Source organism: Lichenostomus cassidix, chromosome 1 (genome assembly GCF_008360975.1).
Source record: "Lichenostomus cassidix isolate B80296 chromosome 1, HeHo_3.0, whole genome shotgun sequence".
Classification (NCBI taxonomy): Eukaryota; Metazoa; Chordata; class Aves; order Passeriformes; family Meliphagidae; genus Lichenostomus; species Lichenostomus cassidix.
Window position 1 is genome coordinate 28,306 of NC_139479.1, and position 16,767 is coordinate 45,072.

The 16,767-nt window shown below is 45.8% G+C and overlaps 1 protein-coding gene and 1 long non-coding RNA gene across 2 annotated transcripts; both read right to left on the bottom strand.

Annotated features, from left to right (window-relative positions):
• Window positions 1–5,711: 5,711 nt before the first annotated feature.
• On the bottom strand, window positions 5,712–10,031 carry LOC146443968 (uncharacterized). The gene is made up of 2 exons (XR_014853046.1): window positions 9,882–10,031; window positions 5,712–9,784 (listed from the first exon to the last, which is right to left on the bottom strand). It is a non-coding gene; the product is annotated as an uncharacterized LOC146443968 (long non-coding RNA).
• Window positions 10,032–12,977: 2,946 nt separating this feature from the next.
• On the bottom strand, window positions 12,978–16,662 carry LOC146443969 (uncharacterized). Its single transcript, XM_085064612.1, has 2 exons — window positions 15,885–16,662; window positions 12,978–15,739 (listed from the first exon to the last, which is right to left on the bottom strand). The coding sequence occupies exons 1-2, from the start codon at window positions 15,987–15,989 to the stop codon at window positions 15,026–15,028; spliced, it is 819 nt and encodes a 272-aa protein (XP_084920738.1). The 5' UTR covers window positions 15,990–16,662; the 3' UTR covers window positions 12,978–15,025.
• Between the last annotated feature and the right edge of the window lie 105 nt (window positions 16,663–16,767).

The following is a 16,767-nucleotide window of genomic DNA, read 5'->3' on the forward strand; positions in this document are numbered from 1 at the left end:
TAAATCAGCAAATCCTAATGGGCTATCCTTAGTCATGGGTGGCACTGAATGGGGAAGGTTGAAATAGGTGTTCTAGGAGACTACAGATTTAGAGAAATAAATGCAGTTCTTACCCTATGGTACCCAAGAGTCTCAAATAGTAAGTTCTCTGGAATTAGACTAGATAAGATAGTCTTTCTTATAAAGGTGGAATGCTTTATACTCCTGAATACTGTTTTTATTCCAGCCAGACCAAGAAGCTACCTCACCATCGGAAAGAACAAACTAGGAAGATTTTCCTGCTGGAATGCAGAGCCCGTCTGGAAGAAAGACATAGAGTCAGGACATCTCCTCTGCAGATGCAAACCATTTCTCTACCCTTTGTCCCAGCCGTGAAAGGTAGATTGAATCACTTATCACTAGATGGCTATGATCCATGTACTGTACAGAGACAAAGAGAATCATCCCTGGGATAAGAGCTTCTTATACATCCTTAATATCTGTGGTATTAGCAACATATGAGGCATTCTGAGAAAATGAAAATAATGTGATGGTGCTTTGCTGATGCCTGCCTTTAACACAGCAGATATTAACAGTAAGCACGTATGTAAAATAGCAGATTACTTAAGTGTTTCTCCATGTGCCTGTAGGGTTTATCACTGGAAAGAACTTGCTAATTCTTGGTGCAGAATCCAATGAGCTTAACTTCACGTAACATGGTAGTTTGTTTCTTTACTTCAGGATGTTAACAGAGTCTCTGCATTGGTCTCACATTTTGATCATAGGTGAGCTGCCCCTTCCTATGAATCATTTAGCTCTCCCATACACGATATGTGGTGGTTATGTTGGATACTGTTGAACCATAAAGCACTATCAGCCTTAAACAGCACAGAGAACATATCCCTTGGAAATCATCTTCTTTGTAAATGTACGACAAATTCAGACTACGGGAATTGATTGGACAATTACTTGGGAGCAGGGACATCTTCCTTAAATCCTTCCCCTCCTCATTTTTTGTAGTGCACAGATGAGATGTAATTAAAGGCCCAACGTGATTTCTAGTCCAAAAAGCAGCTGCCAAGGTATATTTGATGTGGCACTCAGAATCCTTTTCACCTCCTTTCTTTCACTTCCTTCGAAAAAGAATCAAATTCACATGTGATTTAGAAGGAAGGCAGCTCTTCTGAATAAATGCCTTTTTTTTTCTCTAGTATTGTGTTTTCTGCTGTCTTTGCCAATTTTGGTCTTTGTTTAACTTGGAAGTTGTTTCTGTTCAGTCACAGCAGAGATAGTCTTCTCCTTACCCCCTCTATTTAATATCTTTGTTTTCACATTAAGAGTGCCATGGCTTTTACTCTGTCCATTGCATTCTGAGACGTCCATCTTGGAAAATTTACTTTTTATTGCATTTACGTGGTGATGGCAAAACTCCACGCAAAACCTGTCGGTGTGAGAAAAAGTAAGGCAGTACCTCATTGCCTGAGGAATGCCTTGTACTGGGAATGGCTTCATTAGGAATTTGTCCCTTTAGTGTAAAAACCTCTTTTCACAGAAAAACGTGAAATCCTGCAGTCTTAAACAAGTTGTACTGAGTGCTGTGAGGTCGGGTAGATGGGGAGCGGGTAGAAAAGCCGAGTAAATGGGGAGCAGGTAAAAAAGCGTCCCATCTACGCCGCCTTTTTACCTGCACTAGCGGCGTCCCATCTACGCCGCCTTTTTACCCGCACTAGCGGCGTCCCATCTACTCTGCTTTTTTTTTTTACCCGCACTAGCGGCATCCATCTACGCCGCTTTTTTTACCCGCTTCTTATCTTCCCCAATTTTTTACCCGCACCACCCGCTTTCTCTTTCCCCTTTTTACCCGCACTAGCAGCTTCCTACCTTTACCACTTTTTGACCCGCAATACCATCTTCCTATGTAGTCGACTTTTTACCCGCACTAACAGCTTCCCATCTACTCTGCTTTTTTTTTACCCACTTCCTATCTTTCCCAATTTTTTACCCGCACCAGCCCCTTTCTCTTTTTCACTTTTTTCCCCGCACTACCAGTGTAAGGCGGACGCAAACAGCGTAAAACAGGCACAGGCTGAAACTGCCCAGCAAGATTCCTAGTGCAAGATGAGCCAGAGGCTCGTGATGCCTAAGGAAAGAAGCCTCCACAGAAATAGCACATGATAATGAAAAGTAAATCCTGACACCAAATTACTTCCAAAGCTATTAAAAGGATGCTCAAGAAGCTCAGCAGGCCTAGAGAAGGAGGCAGTGAACGCCAGATGACTGTGGCAATCGCTCCTGACTCTAAGGATCACATCCAGACTCAAAGAAAGCTGAGACAAAAAGCTCACAAGAACGGGGACGTGGCTCGGAGCTTCCCTGCCCTGCCCAGCAAAGGCTCAGCTGATGCTGAGGAGAAAACCTCTCCCACTACAGTCCTCTCCTCTAAGCTAACTTCAAATTGCCTCCTGTGATCACAAAGGTTTTTCCCTTGTCCCGACCACCACTCCTGACACTTAGCTTTCACAAGACAAGCTGACACAATCCATCCCTGACACTGTGGACCTCAATGTGCTCCCTGTGGTCCTTGGGCTCTGCATTTGTCACGCCGTCAGCCTGGAGGAGGTGTGCAATTCCCAGTGCAGAAGGCAGCAAAAAAACACCCTGCAGGTGACCTGTCCAGAGGGAAAAGCTCAGCTTTTCATCACCAACAGCAAAGGGAGCAAGGCAAAAAAAAAACCGACAAAACTGGTGATTTCCATCATCTACCTGCTTTTATCAGGCTTTGATTAAAGCAGATCCTCATTCCTTTTGCTTAGAAAATTATTATAGAATGCGACAAAAAAAAAAAACCCCAAACCTTATTCTATTACACCCATGGAGCTTTTTTTTTTTTTTTTTTTACTTATAGTGCAATGAAAAAAAAACAGGGAAAAAAAACTTGGGGGTAGAAAAGTTGGAGGGTAGAGGGTACAATGTAGAAAACTTGGGTACAGAATTGGCTGAGGGGGCAAAAGAGCAGAGGGAAGGGAAAGATACATTCATGTATTAAGAGCAGTTTTAATTCCGTAGATGTTTTAGGGTAACATACAGCCGGGAAAGCTGTACATTGCTGAGGAAAAGCTATCGAGATACTTGTGAAGAACCCCAAAAAATATTAGCAAAAAGTGGAAAAGAACCCAAAGAGCCTTTTTAGGTTCTGATAGGTTACTGTTAATTTGCAAAGCAGGCTCCTGGGAATTACAATTGCTCTGTTACATCATTTTCTAGTTGCTCTGCACACGCAACTAGAAGTAGGCACTGAGGATTGTTTTCTGTAACTTTATTCAGGAAACTGCTGCTTCTTTCTCTCTCGTACGTGGGCATAGTTTCCCACAGAATATTTACCACTGGCACTTTGCTTTCATCCCCCTTCTATTTTATTTCCCTTTCACTCCCTACATTCCTTACATCCTGATACTTTTCTTACTGGCTGGAAGATAAAATTATAAATGCACGACAAAAAAAAAAAGCAAATGTTTTTTACTCTTTTTCTACTTGCTCTTCCCAACTGCTATCTGTTCTTTTTAATGCATCTTTAAAGGACTGCAATTGCCAGTGCTCAGGAAGGACTTGTAAAGTGCTACTTCTCCATCTTGGTCATCATGTCACAGAATCCAGCCAGAAGATGCCAGTCTGGAGCTGTACAAACTTCCAGGTCTGGGTAGAAATAAAAAGTTCATGAAGTGCTTGCCCTTAGAGAACATTTCCCATGTTTTTAAAATCTAGCGGAATAGATAGAAAAATTGGCACATCAAGCCTGTATCCATTTCAATCCAACATCACTTTAAACTGTTAAAAACTTAGGGGGGTTGGATGATGGTGCTACCACTTCTTAGATTACAAATTTGGCTCTGCTGATATCAAAACACTTCTCCAAATTTTTAATTAAATACTGGACACTAAATAAGGTGTTTAGCCTTAGACCTGAACATAGTTATTTTCTGTATGTAGAATGCTTAACACATGCACAGCCTACTGAAATTCACTTTACCATTTAACCTGATTCATGTGGCTCAGTTCTGAGAGCTGTACTGAATTGCACCTCCTGAAATGTCCACATACAGAAATTTGGCTTTCAAATGGCCTAAGAAAAATAAATACAGCTTTACTGATCCTTTAAAGGCCATCTTAAGGGAAGCACATGTCTCATTTTGCTGAGGGAAGGATGACTGCATTCCCCTTCCTCCCCTGTGCCCTACGTGACACACTGCGAGATGGTTCAGAGGGTTTAGCTCAGCCTGAGTAGGAAATGCTGCACGGCTCAGATGGTGGGTGCTTGTCAGTATCTGTTCCACGTGCTGTTCCAGTCAGCCAGGTCAGAGGGACGCAAGGAAGAGGCTCAAAGGAAGAGTTTGGAGGTAGTGGTTGTGTAATCATTCCGTCTCAATGTGCAAGAAGCCCAGGCCATGCTTCTGCTGGAAGTGTTCTGTGTGGTTTAACTCATGTTGCTGTGACCAAAACACCTGAGCAACACTTTGCTTTCCTTGGTGCATTTAGCACATCTCTGGTCAGCACACTTGTGGTATTAGGTTATCCAAATACACTGCAGTCTGACGGGATCCTTCTCAAGGCCTGCTGAAAGCACTTCAGTTTAAATGTCAGCAGCTTCACTGCTCATTTGTTTAAAATTTAGTGGGAGTATGTCACAGATCTATTTTTCTTATTTGACATATGAAACAGGCAGTATATTTATTCTTTGAAACAGGACTCTGACATCTCTTACCTGGAAAGGTTTCCCTGATGGATCAGCAGTGTGTTCTCTCTCCCTCGTCCTGCTACACACTCATCCCAAAACAGAACTTGGCTTTAACTGGTGTCTCCCTTCAACAGGTAGGAAATATTTCCATGTTGGAGCCTAGCAGGCAGTTTGGAAGATGGCCCTGGGAGTCCAAGGCCAGACACAGCCCTACTTCCTGGCAGCTTTTCTCTGGGAAAAATCTTGCGATGTTCACAATTTTAGGAGATGGAATCCCACATTTGGCCGTGGGCACCTGGCTGGGAACAGTGGTTCTTTTCCACAGGAAGGAGAGATTTCCACCCTCGTGTCTTGGCGGCAGCTCAGAGGAGGCTCTGGGAGTCCAAGTGCAGCCAGAGCTCTCCATGAACAGGACTGGATGAACTGAACCATCAGGATATCAAGCGATCTACAGAGACTACAAAATCCAGTGACAATTGACAGGTGAAGGGGGTGTCTCCTCTTCAGAGGCTCCTGGCCTGAACTGGAACTACAATAACATATTACACATAGTAGAAGAAACTCCATTTGATTTTTTGATTTAAGCAGAACCTAGGGACAAGTGCTTTTGAAGTGGCATCCTCCTAATTGCTACCACAGTGGAGATGGTGACTGTGTAATTCCTACACCACCTCTCAGCATCCAAGCTCTAGCTCTAGGCTGTCCAGGAGAGCCACATCTCTCCAATTGTAAGGATTTCTCACTTACTGAGTATAGAAATGGCTGAAGGTGGAATCCAGTGAAAAAAGGAATTCACGTAAGAAGGGTCTGAAGAGAAACAGTTCTCATCTTTGTCAAGTCCCATTGCTGATGTGTGTGTGTGTGTGTGTGTGTGTGTGTGTGTGTGTGTGTGTGTGCATTCTCAATTAAAGAGAAAACCAAATACTAGAAATAGTTATCAGGAGCAGAAAGAAACGAACGTATCCATCTCTGTTAAGACACGTAAGGTTAGTACAAGAGATACAAAGAAACAAAGCGTTTATTGTTAAAAGCTTTTCTAGGAATCACTCAGCATCATACAATGGATATGGTGGCTACAGAGTAAGGGAGGCTCTCTCTCCCTTCCCCCCTTTCTTTATACACGTTTTTGCTCACTCTCATAAACCCACAGTTGTATTTTTTAAATGGAGTTCCTCTCCTCAATGAGTTTGGAAAAGATGCTTTTAATACAGGACCTGGCAGAACAGATACATCCTATTAAACAACAGAGCAGTTACAGAAAGGAGACCACTTTCTTTAGGAAAAAAGAGCCTTCTTTTCCTCCACATCTCTTTGCATCACAATAAAAAGGTTCTCCACACCAAACCAGACCAATAAACCCCAAATACCTGATAAGCATACTGGCAAAATTACGAGCCCAAGGATATGTACCAACATTGATTTGTACACTGGTATTTTCCCTTGGCTTCCACAGGATAAGTTCTAAACAATGTGGTGTAAAAAACCTGGCAGCTGAGACGATGTCTGCACTGCAGCTACCAACCCTGTTGTGTCAAATCACTGAATCCCTGCCGGTAACAATGAAAATGTTTTGACAGTCTGTCTCAAAGTTGTTTGCAGAACTTTCGGTTCTGTTCTTCACCCCCATTTCCCAAGATACACACCAAGTGACACTGTCTCTCCCAGGTGCTTTCTCCATGTACACATACACACATGACCCAGAATGCACTGACTCGCATGGGCTGTGCTATTTTCCAAGAGTAGTCTGCACGTTACATTGTGCTGTGTCTTACTGGTGCTTTAGTGGCACTCTGCTCCATTTTTTAAATTTCCTTTCCCACTGTAGTATTCTTCTCTTTATTCCATAACAGAACATTTCTTTCTCCTTCAATCTCTAAGAAACATTTGATCTGATTCTTGCCTCATGGCAAACAACCCAAATGACTAAAAATACTCCTTCTAACCTGCCATGTCAACACTTCTGCTCCAAGCTACATTTTCCTCCTACTAGTACTACAGAATTCTGTTGAACCCTTTCCTAGTTTGATGCCCTATTTCCTAACAATCTGTATGATCATCCAGACATTAAGTACTGCTATGCACAGAGAGGTTTTTTTGCAGTATGCATACATTTGTATTGTACTGTGGCAACTGAAGACTCTCAAACATCTTCTGGACATCTTTAATGCACACAAAAAGACAACCATCCCGAACTTGAAATTAATTCCTCATTCACAGTCTATTGTAATTGCCTGCCTTTTTAATGTCACTACCTTTCATTTTTGTATGCTCAAGCAACGCTTGTTCTAGTTGCTTCCAGTATTGCTCCGTTATTTATCTTCAAATAAAATTTCTCTTTGTTTTGCAAACAAGCACGCTCTTAGCTGTACCCATGGAACAAAGGACAATTTTTTTCTCTATGTGTCTTCAGTAAAAGGCCCAACTGACTGCTCCTGACTACAGGACAAAGGCATCAAAATCCCAAACCCCAGCTTAACCAAAGGAAAGACACCTGACAGCTCTTCCTAAGACTCACTGTTGGTGACCAGTGTGTTTTTATAGACAGTGAGATGTAAGATTTTAGATTCTGCACTGCTGTCTCCACTGGCTGATTCATGCATGCACACATTTCAGCATAACATTGCTGCTTAACACAGCTTCAGCTTTCAGTGATGCAGTTGTGAACACTAGGCACCATGTTAGTTTTGTTAATTTGCTCTGAAAGAGCCCTGGAACCAGATCCATCCAATTAATTCTACAGAGCCTATAAAACCAGGCTGGACTCCAGTATGTTGCCAGCTGTGGTAAAGGACTGGTATTTCTCTCAAATATTTGACACCTCAGCAGGAAGGCTCTCAAACCCCAGAATTCCCTGGCAGACATTCTGGCAGGCATCTATCTCCGTCCTGTACCCTTCTCACACCCTTGCGTATCTTTCTCTGCATTTCTGCAGACGGAACATACCCCCTGGATGTAGCTGCTCTGTTTGCCACATACAGACAAGAGTTTTACATGCTGGGCAGCATGCACACAAGGGACACTGCAACATAACAAAGATGGAAGCACAGTAGCAGATGACCCCACTGTTTTCTCCTCATAATGCTTGCTTTCTAGTCCAATTAGTGGAGTCCTAAATTAAGTCACAGTTCAACTCAATCACTGTGGCAGCCTCACAGCACTCAGTACAACCAGTTTAAGACTGCAGGATTTCACATTTTTCTGTGAAAAGAGGTTTTTACACTAAAGGGACAAATTCCTAATGAAGCCATTCCCAGTACAAGGCATTCCTCAGGCAATGAGGTACTGCCTTACTTTTTCTCACACCGACAGGTTTTGCGTGGAGTTTTGCCATCACCACGTAAATGCAATAAAAAGTAAATTTTCCAAGATGGACGTCTCAGAATGCAATGGACAGAGTAAAAGCCATGACACTATTAATGTGAAAACAAAGATATTAAATAGAAGGGTCAAGAGAAGACTATCTCTTCTGTGACTGAACAGAAACGACTTCCAAGTTAAACTAAGACAGAAATTGGCAAAGACAGCAGAAAACACAATACTAGAGAAAAAAAAGCATCTATTCAGAAGAGCTGCCTTCCTTCTAAATCACATGTGAATTTGATTCTTTTTCAAAAGAAGTGAAAGAAAGGAGGTGAAAAGGATTCTGAGTGCCACATCAAATATACCTTGGCAGCTGCTTTTTGGACTAGAAATCATGTTGGGCCTTTAATTACATCTCATCTGTGCACTACAAAAAATGAGGAGGGGAAGGATTTAAGGAAGATGTCCCTGCTCCCAAGTAATTGTCCAATCAATTCCCGTAGTCTGAATTTGTCGTACATTTACAAAGAAGATGATTTCCAAGGGATATGTTCTCTGTGCTGTTTAAGGCTGATAGTGCTTTATGGTTCAACAGTATCCAACATAACCACCACATATTGTGTATGGGAGAGCTAAATGATTCATAGGAAGGGGCAGCTCACCTATGATCAAAATGTGAGACCAATGCAGAGACTCTGTTAACATCCTGAAGTAAAGAAAAAAAACTACCATGTTACATGAAATTAAGCTCATTGGATTCTGCACCAAGAATTAGCAAGTTCTTTCCAGTGATAAACCCTACAGGCACATGGAGAAACACTTAAGTAATCTGCTATTTTACATACATACTTACTGTTAATATCTGCTGTGTTAAAGGCAGGCATCAGCAAAGCACCATCACATTATTTTCATTTTCTCAGAATGCCTCATATGTTGCTAATACCACAGATATTAAGGATGTATAAGAAGCTCTTATCCCAGGGATGATTCTCTTTGTCTCTGTACAGTACATGGATCACAGCCATCTAGTGATAAGTGATTCAATCTACCTTTCACGGCCGGGACAAAGGGTAGAGAAATTGTTTGCATCTGCAGAGGAGATGTCCTGACTCTTTGTCTTTCTTCCAGATGGACTCTGCATTTCAGCAGGAAAATCCTCCTAGTTTGTTCTTTCCGATGGTGAGGTAGCTTCTTGCATTGGTCTGGCTGGAATAAAAACAGTATTCAGGAGTATAAAGCATTCCACCTTTATAAGAAAGACTATCTTATCTAGTCTAATTCCAGAGAATTTACTATTTGAGACTCTTGGGTACCATAGGGTAAGAACTGCATTTATTTCTCTAAATCTGTAGTCTCCTAGAACACCTATTTCAACCTCCCCCATTCAGTGCCACCCATGACTAAGGATAGCCCATTAGGATTTGCTGATTTAGTGTCTAACTTTCCACTAAAACTTAACAGTGTGTGTTGATGAGCGAACCTTTAGACATCTTTTACACTGATGCTTGTATGGTGCTCTCTCTGCCTTGGAATGGTTTGAGACGCCCATCATGGGCAAGATTTTCAAGGGTCACTCTAAAGCTGGTGTTCTGATTGGTGTGCTGATGGTACATTCTCATTCGGTCAGGAAGCAGGTCCATGTGTAACAGTGAGCTAAGTGACACTGGAAAGTCCACTGGTTTGGTGGTCATGGTGCCAATGGAATCTTGTGAGCAGTACTTATGTGTTACGCACTCCCAGAGATTGTTCCGATTCCCGTCGGCGCTGCTGGATCTGAAAGAAAAAGACACACTGTACAGTTCAGCAGATTCAATTACTCACTGACAGGAGATGTGTTTGTAAGTCAACACTGCAGGTATTTCTTTCATACCTTGCAGTAGAAATATCTGCTCACAGCTTCTTGAGACCTCGTGATAAAATTCACCTCTGCTTTCTTCCTCTGGGTTTCCAACCACATCAGTCATCACCTGTGACAAAAAAACATTTTTCACCATAGCTCTTCTACCAAATATAGAAACTTTCAGATTTACCCAGCGTGAAAATTTATCTACATTACACATAAAAATGTTCAGAACTGTTCTCAAAGCTCAAAGCAAATGGACAATGTGTGCTTACTGGGAAAACAGGATCACAAAATAATCAAATGGTTTGCATTGGAGGGAACCTTTGAGCTCATCCAGTTCCACCCCTTGCCGTGGGCAGGGACGCTTTCCAATGAAACAGGTTGCTCCAAGCCCTGTCCAATCTGCCTCCAGGGACAGGGCAGCTGGGGGTTGGAACCATGTTTGTAGACAGCCAGTGATGTCCTGCTGATGTTCTGTTTATAGCCCTTTATCTTTTGGGTTTCTCCCAGTCTGTTGATATGTTGAGTTTATCAGATCTCAACTGGTAGAACAATGCCCTGGAGAGAAACTTAAAACTCCTTTTCCTTAAAATCCTGGGAAGTTGGGCAGCCCTCAAAGCAGCACAGTTTTTGGCAGCCATAGGGCTGCACTGCTGCGGGAATTTCAGGGATAATCACACTGCTCAATGGATTTTGGAAAACACCTGAATCTTACGAGCTCACAGCTCGGCAGAGGAGGAGCCATCAGCAGTTAAACTGACCATGGCGCAGCGGATGGAGGCTGCTTGGCAGCTCATCCTAGCACCCGACGACTGGGATGCTCCTGCCCAGCAGCATGGGCTATCCAAAGGGATGAGACCCGTCTGGATCACTACCTCCATCAGCCGGTCCCTCTTCCTGAGCCTCAGGGGACTTTCACTGCATTTAAACCCCACCTTTAGTGAGTCCTCAGCCTGAATGTGTTTGTTCTTCTCTCCTTTTTGGCTCTTCAAATCCATTGGAGTCCTCTCTTGATGCCTCCAGGGATGTGGGATCACTGCACCCATCTGCAGATGCTGCCTGTGGGTTCTGGTGGGAATTTTTGCCAGGGTTTTTAAGCGCCAGCATCAGCGCCATGTGCGTGGGGCTGGGGCGCGGATATGAGAACATGTGAACACGTGTATGTGCGCATGTTTTATGCTCTCCATGAAAGGGCTGAGGATGGGCTATACCTGTTCCGAAAAGCCGCCCTGCTCCGGGATGCTGCACCGCAGCTGTCCTGCATCCTACGGCTTAGTGGCTGGAGCTTTTCCCATGGTGAGACAGCATACTCCATCCCCACGCTGAGCTGTTGGACCCCCTCAGCCGTATGCCCGCCACCCCTAATGCCAACCCCAAACCTAGCCCTAACCCTGACCCTAACTCTGCCCTAGCTGCGCAGTCGCTGCTCCCCTCTGCTGCACTGCCCCTTGGCACAGAGCCGGGGTAGAAGAAACTCGGGTTTTTGTTTCCCAGGAAAGCCTCTGTCACCACCGGCCCTCCGTGCTGCCCTACAGCGTGGCCGGGGCGCCTCGCCGTGCAACTGCAAGCCCTGTCCCTATGAGCGCACCTTCTTGGCTTCAGGACACCAGGACCCCCGCGCGGCGGGCACAGCGTAGCCCCTGCCGCGCGCTCCCACCCATCTCTGTCCCAGAGCTACTGCCTATGCACAGCCTTCCCTGCATGCGCAGCTTTCATTGTTTCCGTTCAGCTTTCATTGTCAGGTGAGAGGTGGAGTCGTTCACGACACTGCACTTCTTGGCTGCAGTACCACTTGTAGCCAGCAGGTGACACCCACGAGTCATTGAAAAGAGTGTCCGCGCGCCTCTTCCTCGGGGGCTCCTGCAGTACCTCGTGTTTATCACCAGGTGGCAGCAGCCACTTGAGTCCCGGCCAAGATCGCAGATTTCGTTTATTTCACTGAAACAGGAAAAAACTGACACAGCGCTATTGCTACTGCTACTGAGAGATCTTTTTTCACACTTTGTTGTTTAATTTTTATATACAACAGTTATATTTGTATTTTCAAATCCTGTATATATATAGAGAGAGGATTTCTTATACTCTTAAGATCTTGTATACATTATAGTAAGTATGGGACTGTATTTTGAAACCAATTTTATATAAATTAATATTATTTTTATATAAGACACAGATGAGAAATTTTACCGGTTTTAATTTTTTTTTTTTTTTTGCGCATAAATGCGCCCCATGAATTTTCAAGCATTTTTGGGCTGTAACCTCTCCAGTACTCCTAAAACCCTTTCAGAACCCTAAATGAGGGAGTTTGCCTTTATTTCAAATGCATACAATGGCACCCTAAAGGTTTTCCCCTTCCATTTAAAGTAAAAAATGAAGGGAAATGGGCATTGTCTGCCAATTGAAACTTCTAGAATCATGGAAAAGGCAGATTTTCCTTCAACTGAAACTCTTGGAATCACAGCTGAAGGTGGGATCCCCTCAATTTAAACACAGACGAAAATGAAAAAGGAGATTTTCACCTCAATTTAAACCCCTTTCCCCACAAAACCTCCATTTCCTGGGGTCACTGGGATGAACTGGGGAGAGACTGGGAAGATGAAATCAAAAGATGAAAGGAGAAAGATCATCCTTGTGCCCCCCACCCTGCCCCACCTGCTCGGGCGGGTTAGGTGCACTGCTCTCCCCTCGGGCACTGCCCCTTGGCACAGGGCTTGTCCCTCGGCACCTTCTTTGAGCAATGCTGCAGGTACTCCCCAGCCCCTGTGAGATGCTCTCACCATCATTCCTTGAGAGACTCCCCGTCTCTGGAATCACCCTCCGGCAGCTCTTCACAGCAGGTGCGCTCAGGTGACACACACGGTCCCAAAAGCAAGCTCCGCCCCTACCTCATGCTACCTGCCCACACCTGAGGCTGCTGGGTGAGAGGAGGTGGAGACTCCCATGATGGGGAGGCGGAGCTGCGTGAGAGGAGCTGGGACCACAAACCCGGGGTTGGGGCCAAAGGGGAGGCGTGGGGCCAAATGGCTCCCCGGGATGTAGATACGCCAACAAAAGTTCACAGAAAGGAAAAAGTTCAACAAGTTGGTTTTTTTGTATTTTATACACAGACACACGCACGCACAATCACGATAAAAGTAACATTTTTTAATAGTTACAATATCAGTGGAAGTTACTGGCTGACACTGAAGTCACTGAAGTCATTGAAATTACAGCAGTGAGCTTTCTACAGCATCCCACCCTTATGGATTTATAAGAAGAAGCAGTTTCAGGTTCTTTAATCTCCTCCAAATACTTGGGGAAAGCCATTTTTAACCAAACGCCTTGGCAATTTTCTCATATGAATAAAAGCAAGCACTGGCAACTGGCAACAAGTGAAAAAGAAAGCAGAATATCACAGAGACATGGTAGGATGGCTCCTGTGACTAGAGCATTGGAATGGAAGAGGCTTTTTTAGGAAAGATAGGCTAGGGAGGAGGGGATATAGCCCTCTATGGATATGGAACTCTGCCTGGGGAAGTACGAGGAGCCAGCTGAGAGCTTGTGGGTGAAGATTAAGGGGAGGGGAGGGCAGGGACAGGGATATTAAGGATAACAGGAAGGACTTCTATAGATATCTTGCAAGCAAAAGAGTAGGGATGATGTGGGCCCTCTCTGGAAGGAAACAGGAGACTTAACTACCCTGGACAAGGAGAAGACTGAGGTTCTCAAGGACTTCTGTGCCTCAGTCTTCAACGGCAAGTGTTCCAGCCACACTGCCCAAGTTGAGAAAGGCAGGGACTGGGAGAATGAAGACCCTGAACCCACTGTAGGAGAGGATCAGATTCAAGACCATCTAAGGAACCTGAATGTGCTTAAGTCCATGGGACCTGATGAGATACATCCCCAGGTCCTGAGGGAGCTAGCAGAAGTTGCTAAGCCATTATCCATAATCTTTTTAAAAATCGTGGCAGTTAGGTAGAGTCCCTGATGACTGGGAAAATGGAAATATAACCCCCATTTTTAAAAAGGGGGAAGGAGAAGACCTGGGGAAACACTTCTACCCAGAGCAATGGTGATGGTGCTGCCCAGCCCAATGGAGCTGCTTCTCTTGTCTGGCTCTGCAAGATCATCCACTTTCATCACCCTCTTCCTCACTGGTTCCACAGGACAGCTGCTGCCCAGCTCTGGAGATTTATGGACATTTCCCAGACAATTCATGGGCCAAACAGTGGTGAGTATGTGTTGTGATGGTGTGGGACCTGAGCAGGACATACACAATGTGGAATAATAAAGGCTGGAGAATGTGCCGAGTTGGGCAGGAAGAGTTCAGTTTCTTCCAACAGGCCTGTGGTTTGGATTTGTGCTGAAAAGACTGTTGATAACCCCCAGATGTTTCAATCAGAGCTGAGCATCAAGGTCTTTGCTGCTCCTCACACCACCCTGCCAGCAAATAGGGTGGTGTTGCACAAGGAGTTGGGAGGAGATAAACTCTTCAGAAAGGCTCAGCAAGGAAGGAGAAGCAGTGGGATAGCCCTGTATATTAGGGAGTGTTTTGACTGACTAGGAATTGACAGTGGTGATGAAAGGGTTGAGGGTTCATGGGTAAGAATCAGGGGGAAGAACAGATATCAAAGTGGGAATCTTCCCAGACACAGAAGGAAGGTTGGGAGACAGACTGGTAGTTCCCAGGATCCTTCATTCTACCCATAAATCAGGGTGCAATGAAGATTCCTGGACTGCTCACAGCTTTCCTTCTATGACAAGGTGATCTGCTTGGTGGGAGAAGGAAAGGCTGGGGATGGTGTGTACCTGGGTTTTTGTTAAGCCTTTGACACCATTCCCCAAAGCATTCTTGTGGAGAAACTGGCTGCTCGTGGCTTGGGCAGGTCCACTGTTCACTGTAAAAAAGGGTCTGGATGGCCAAGGCCAGAGAGTGGTAGGGGATAGTTTCATTCAGCTGGTACCTAGTCACCAGTGGGGCTCCCCTAGGCAGTACTGAGACCAGTCCTCTTTCTGCTGATGACCTGGAGGAGGGGACCCTCAGCCAACTTGTAGAGGACAGCAGGTTTGGTGGATCTGCCAGAGGACAGGAAGGCTCTACAGAGGGATCTGGAGAGGCCCAGGGATTGGACTGTCCTAGGCAGCTCCTAAAACACCCTACTACCCTACCCCTCCCTGACTACTCATGATTACTACATCCTTTTTCTCTTCTGGGTCCAGCACCGCCACCACCACTGTGACTTCAAGCGGATGCAGGAGCACCGGCGGCGCTGAACGTAGCGTGTCTGCCAGGCTTCCACGTATCTCCGAAGCCGGGCATGGAGTTGCCCCAGGAACCTTCCATCAGAAATGCTGGTGCTGTATTCCAGCCCCATTGAGCTGCTGCTCCTGCTCCTGCTGCTGCTGCTGCTACTTTCCAATACAATGGGATTCATGATCACCACTAGCCTAGGGAGCAACCTGGCTATGGCCACAGATCTTCTGCGTTGCAGCATCGTGGAACTGTTGCTGCTGCATCGTCTTGTGTTCTTAAGTTTGTTCTCTTCTACCACCTTGTTCACGTCTGGCCTCACCAACTCCACTCCAACGCACTGGGGACACTCTCTGGCCCCCAGCAGCCTTGGCTTCACCTGCACATCAGCTTGAACCACCCTGCAGCTCCCCCTGCCCCATTGCCACTGGGCCAGCTGTGCCTCCAGCTCCTTGCGGTGCTCCTCGAAGAGCGCCTGGGAGTCCCGGGAGCTCCGGATGAACCTTGGGAAATGCCTCCTGGAGCTCATGGAGCTGCGTGGGGAGCTGCTATGGGGCAGCTCCATGTCTGCTGATCTCCACACTCTGTCCACGTTGCTCTGCCCCTCCAGCCGGCCTCTCGCTGCGCCTGGATGCTCTGAGTTCTGACGGATCCTCTGCAAGAACCACAGATGGGTGAGACCAGCAGCTCCTCAGGATGCTCTGCATTGTCCTGCCATGCATGCTGCACCAACTCACCCCAAACCAGCCTGGCCCAGCCCAGCCCAGCCCAGCCCACACAGCAGTTCAGAGACTACCTACCCAGAGACACTTGTCTCTTAGCATGACAGAGACCAAGATGAGCTGCAGCACCACCATCATGAGTGCCACCAGCTCACCCGTGGTGAAGATGTTGAGGAACCCCATGGCACCGTCCCTGGCACTCCAGGTCAGCAGCACAGGCTGGTGAAGAGGTTCCCTAGTGACCTGCAGGGTCCCAGTGATGGGAATCCAACCCTGGTGCAGTGGCAGAGGCTGAGGCTGTTGTATGCAAAGACACTGCCAGACTGCTGTGCCCAGGAATCACTGCCTGCTCCTGCAGGGCTCCTTTTATAGCCTGGCAGACAGGCAGAGGCCCCTCTGTGACATCACAGGGCAGCCAGAACCTTCTTTGTGACAGCATGGGGCAGTCAGAAATCCCTTTGTGACTGCGTGGGGCAGGCAGAGCCCCCTGTGTGTCATCCTGGGGCAGTCAGAACCCCTTTTTGGATAGCCAGGAGCCCACAGGAGCCCAAGGGAGAGCCCTCGCTGCCTGGGGCTCAATGACCATGCATTCCACGTTGCCCTGCTGAACCTTCAGGATTCTTTAAGCCAGTCAGGTCGTAACAATTTCATTAGACATCATGAATCTGTTTTGAGTTGTTGGATCTGTAATTGCTGGGCGAGGGGGGAGATTACCTGTTTCATAAAATAAATCTCTTTTGAACAGATGATTTGTCTCAATTTCATGAGCCTCCGTGATGCAAGGGCAGTGATCATGCCCCTGTGCTGGGCACTGGTGAGGTCAGACCTCAAATCCTATATTGAGTTATGGGCCTGCACAACAGTAAAGACATAGAGGTGCTGGAGTGTGTCCAGAGAAGGGCAATGGAGCTGGGGAAGGGTCTTGTGCTTTAACCCCAGCTGGCAATTCAGTAAGGAAAAA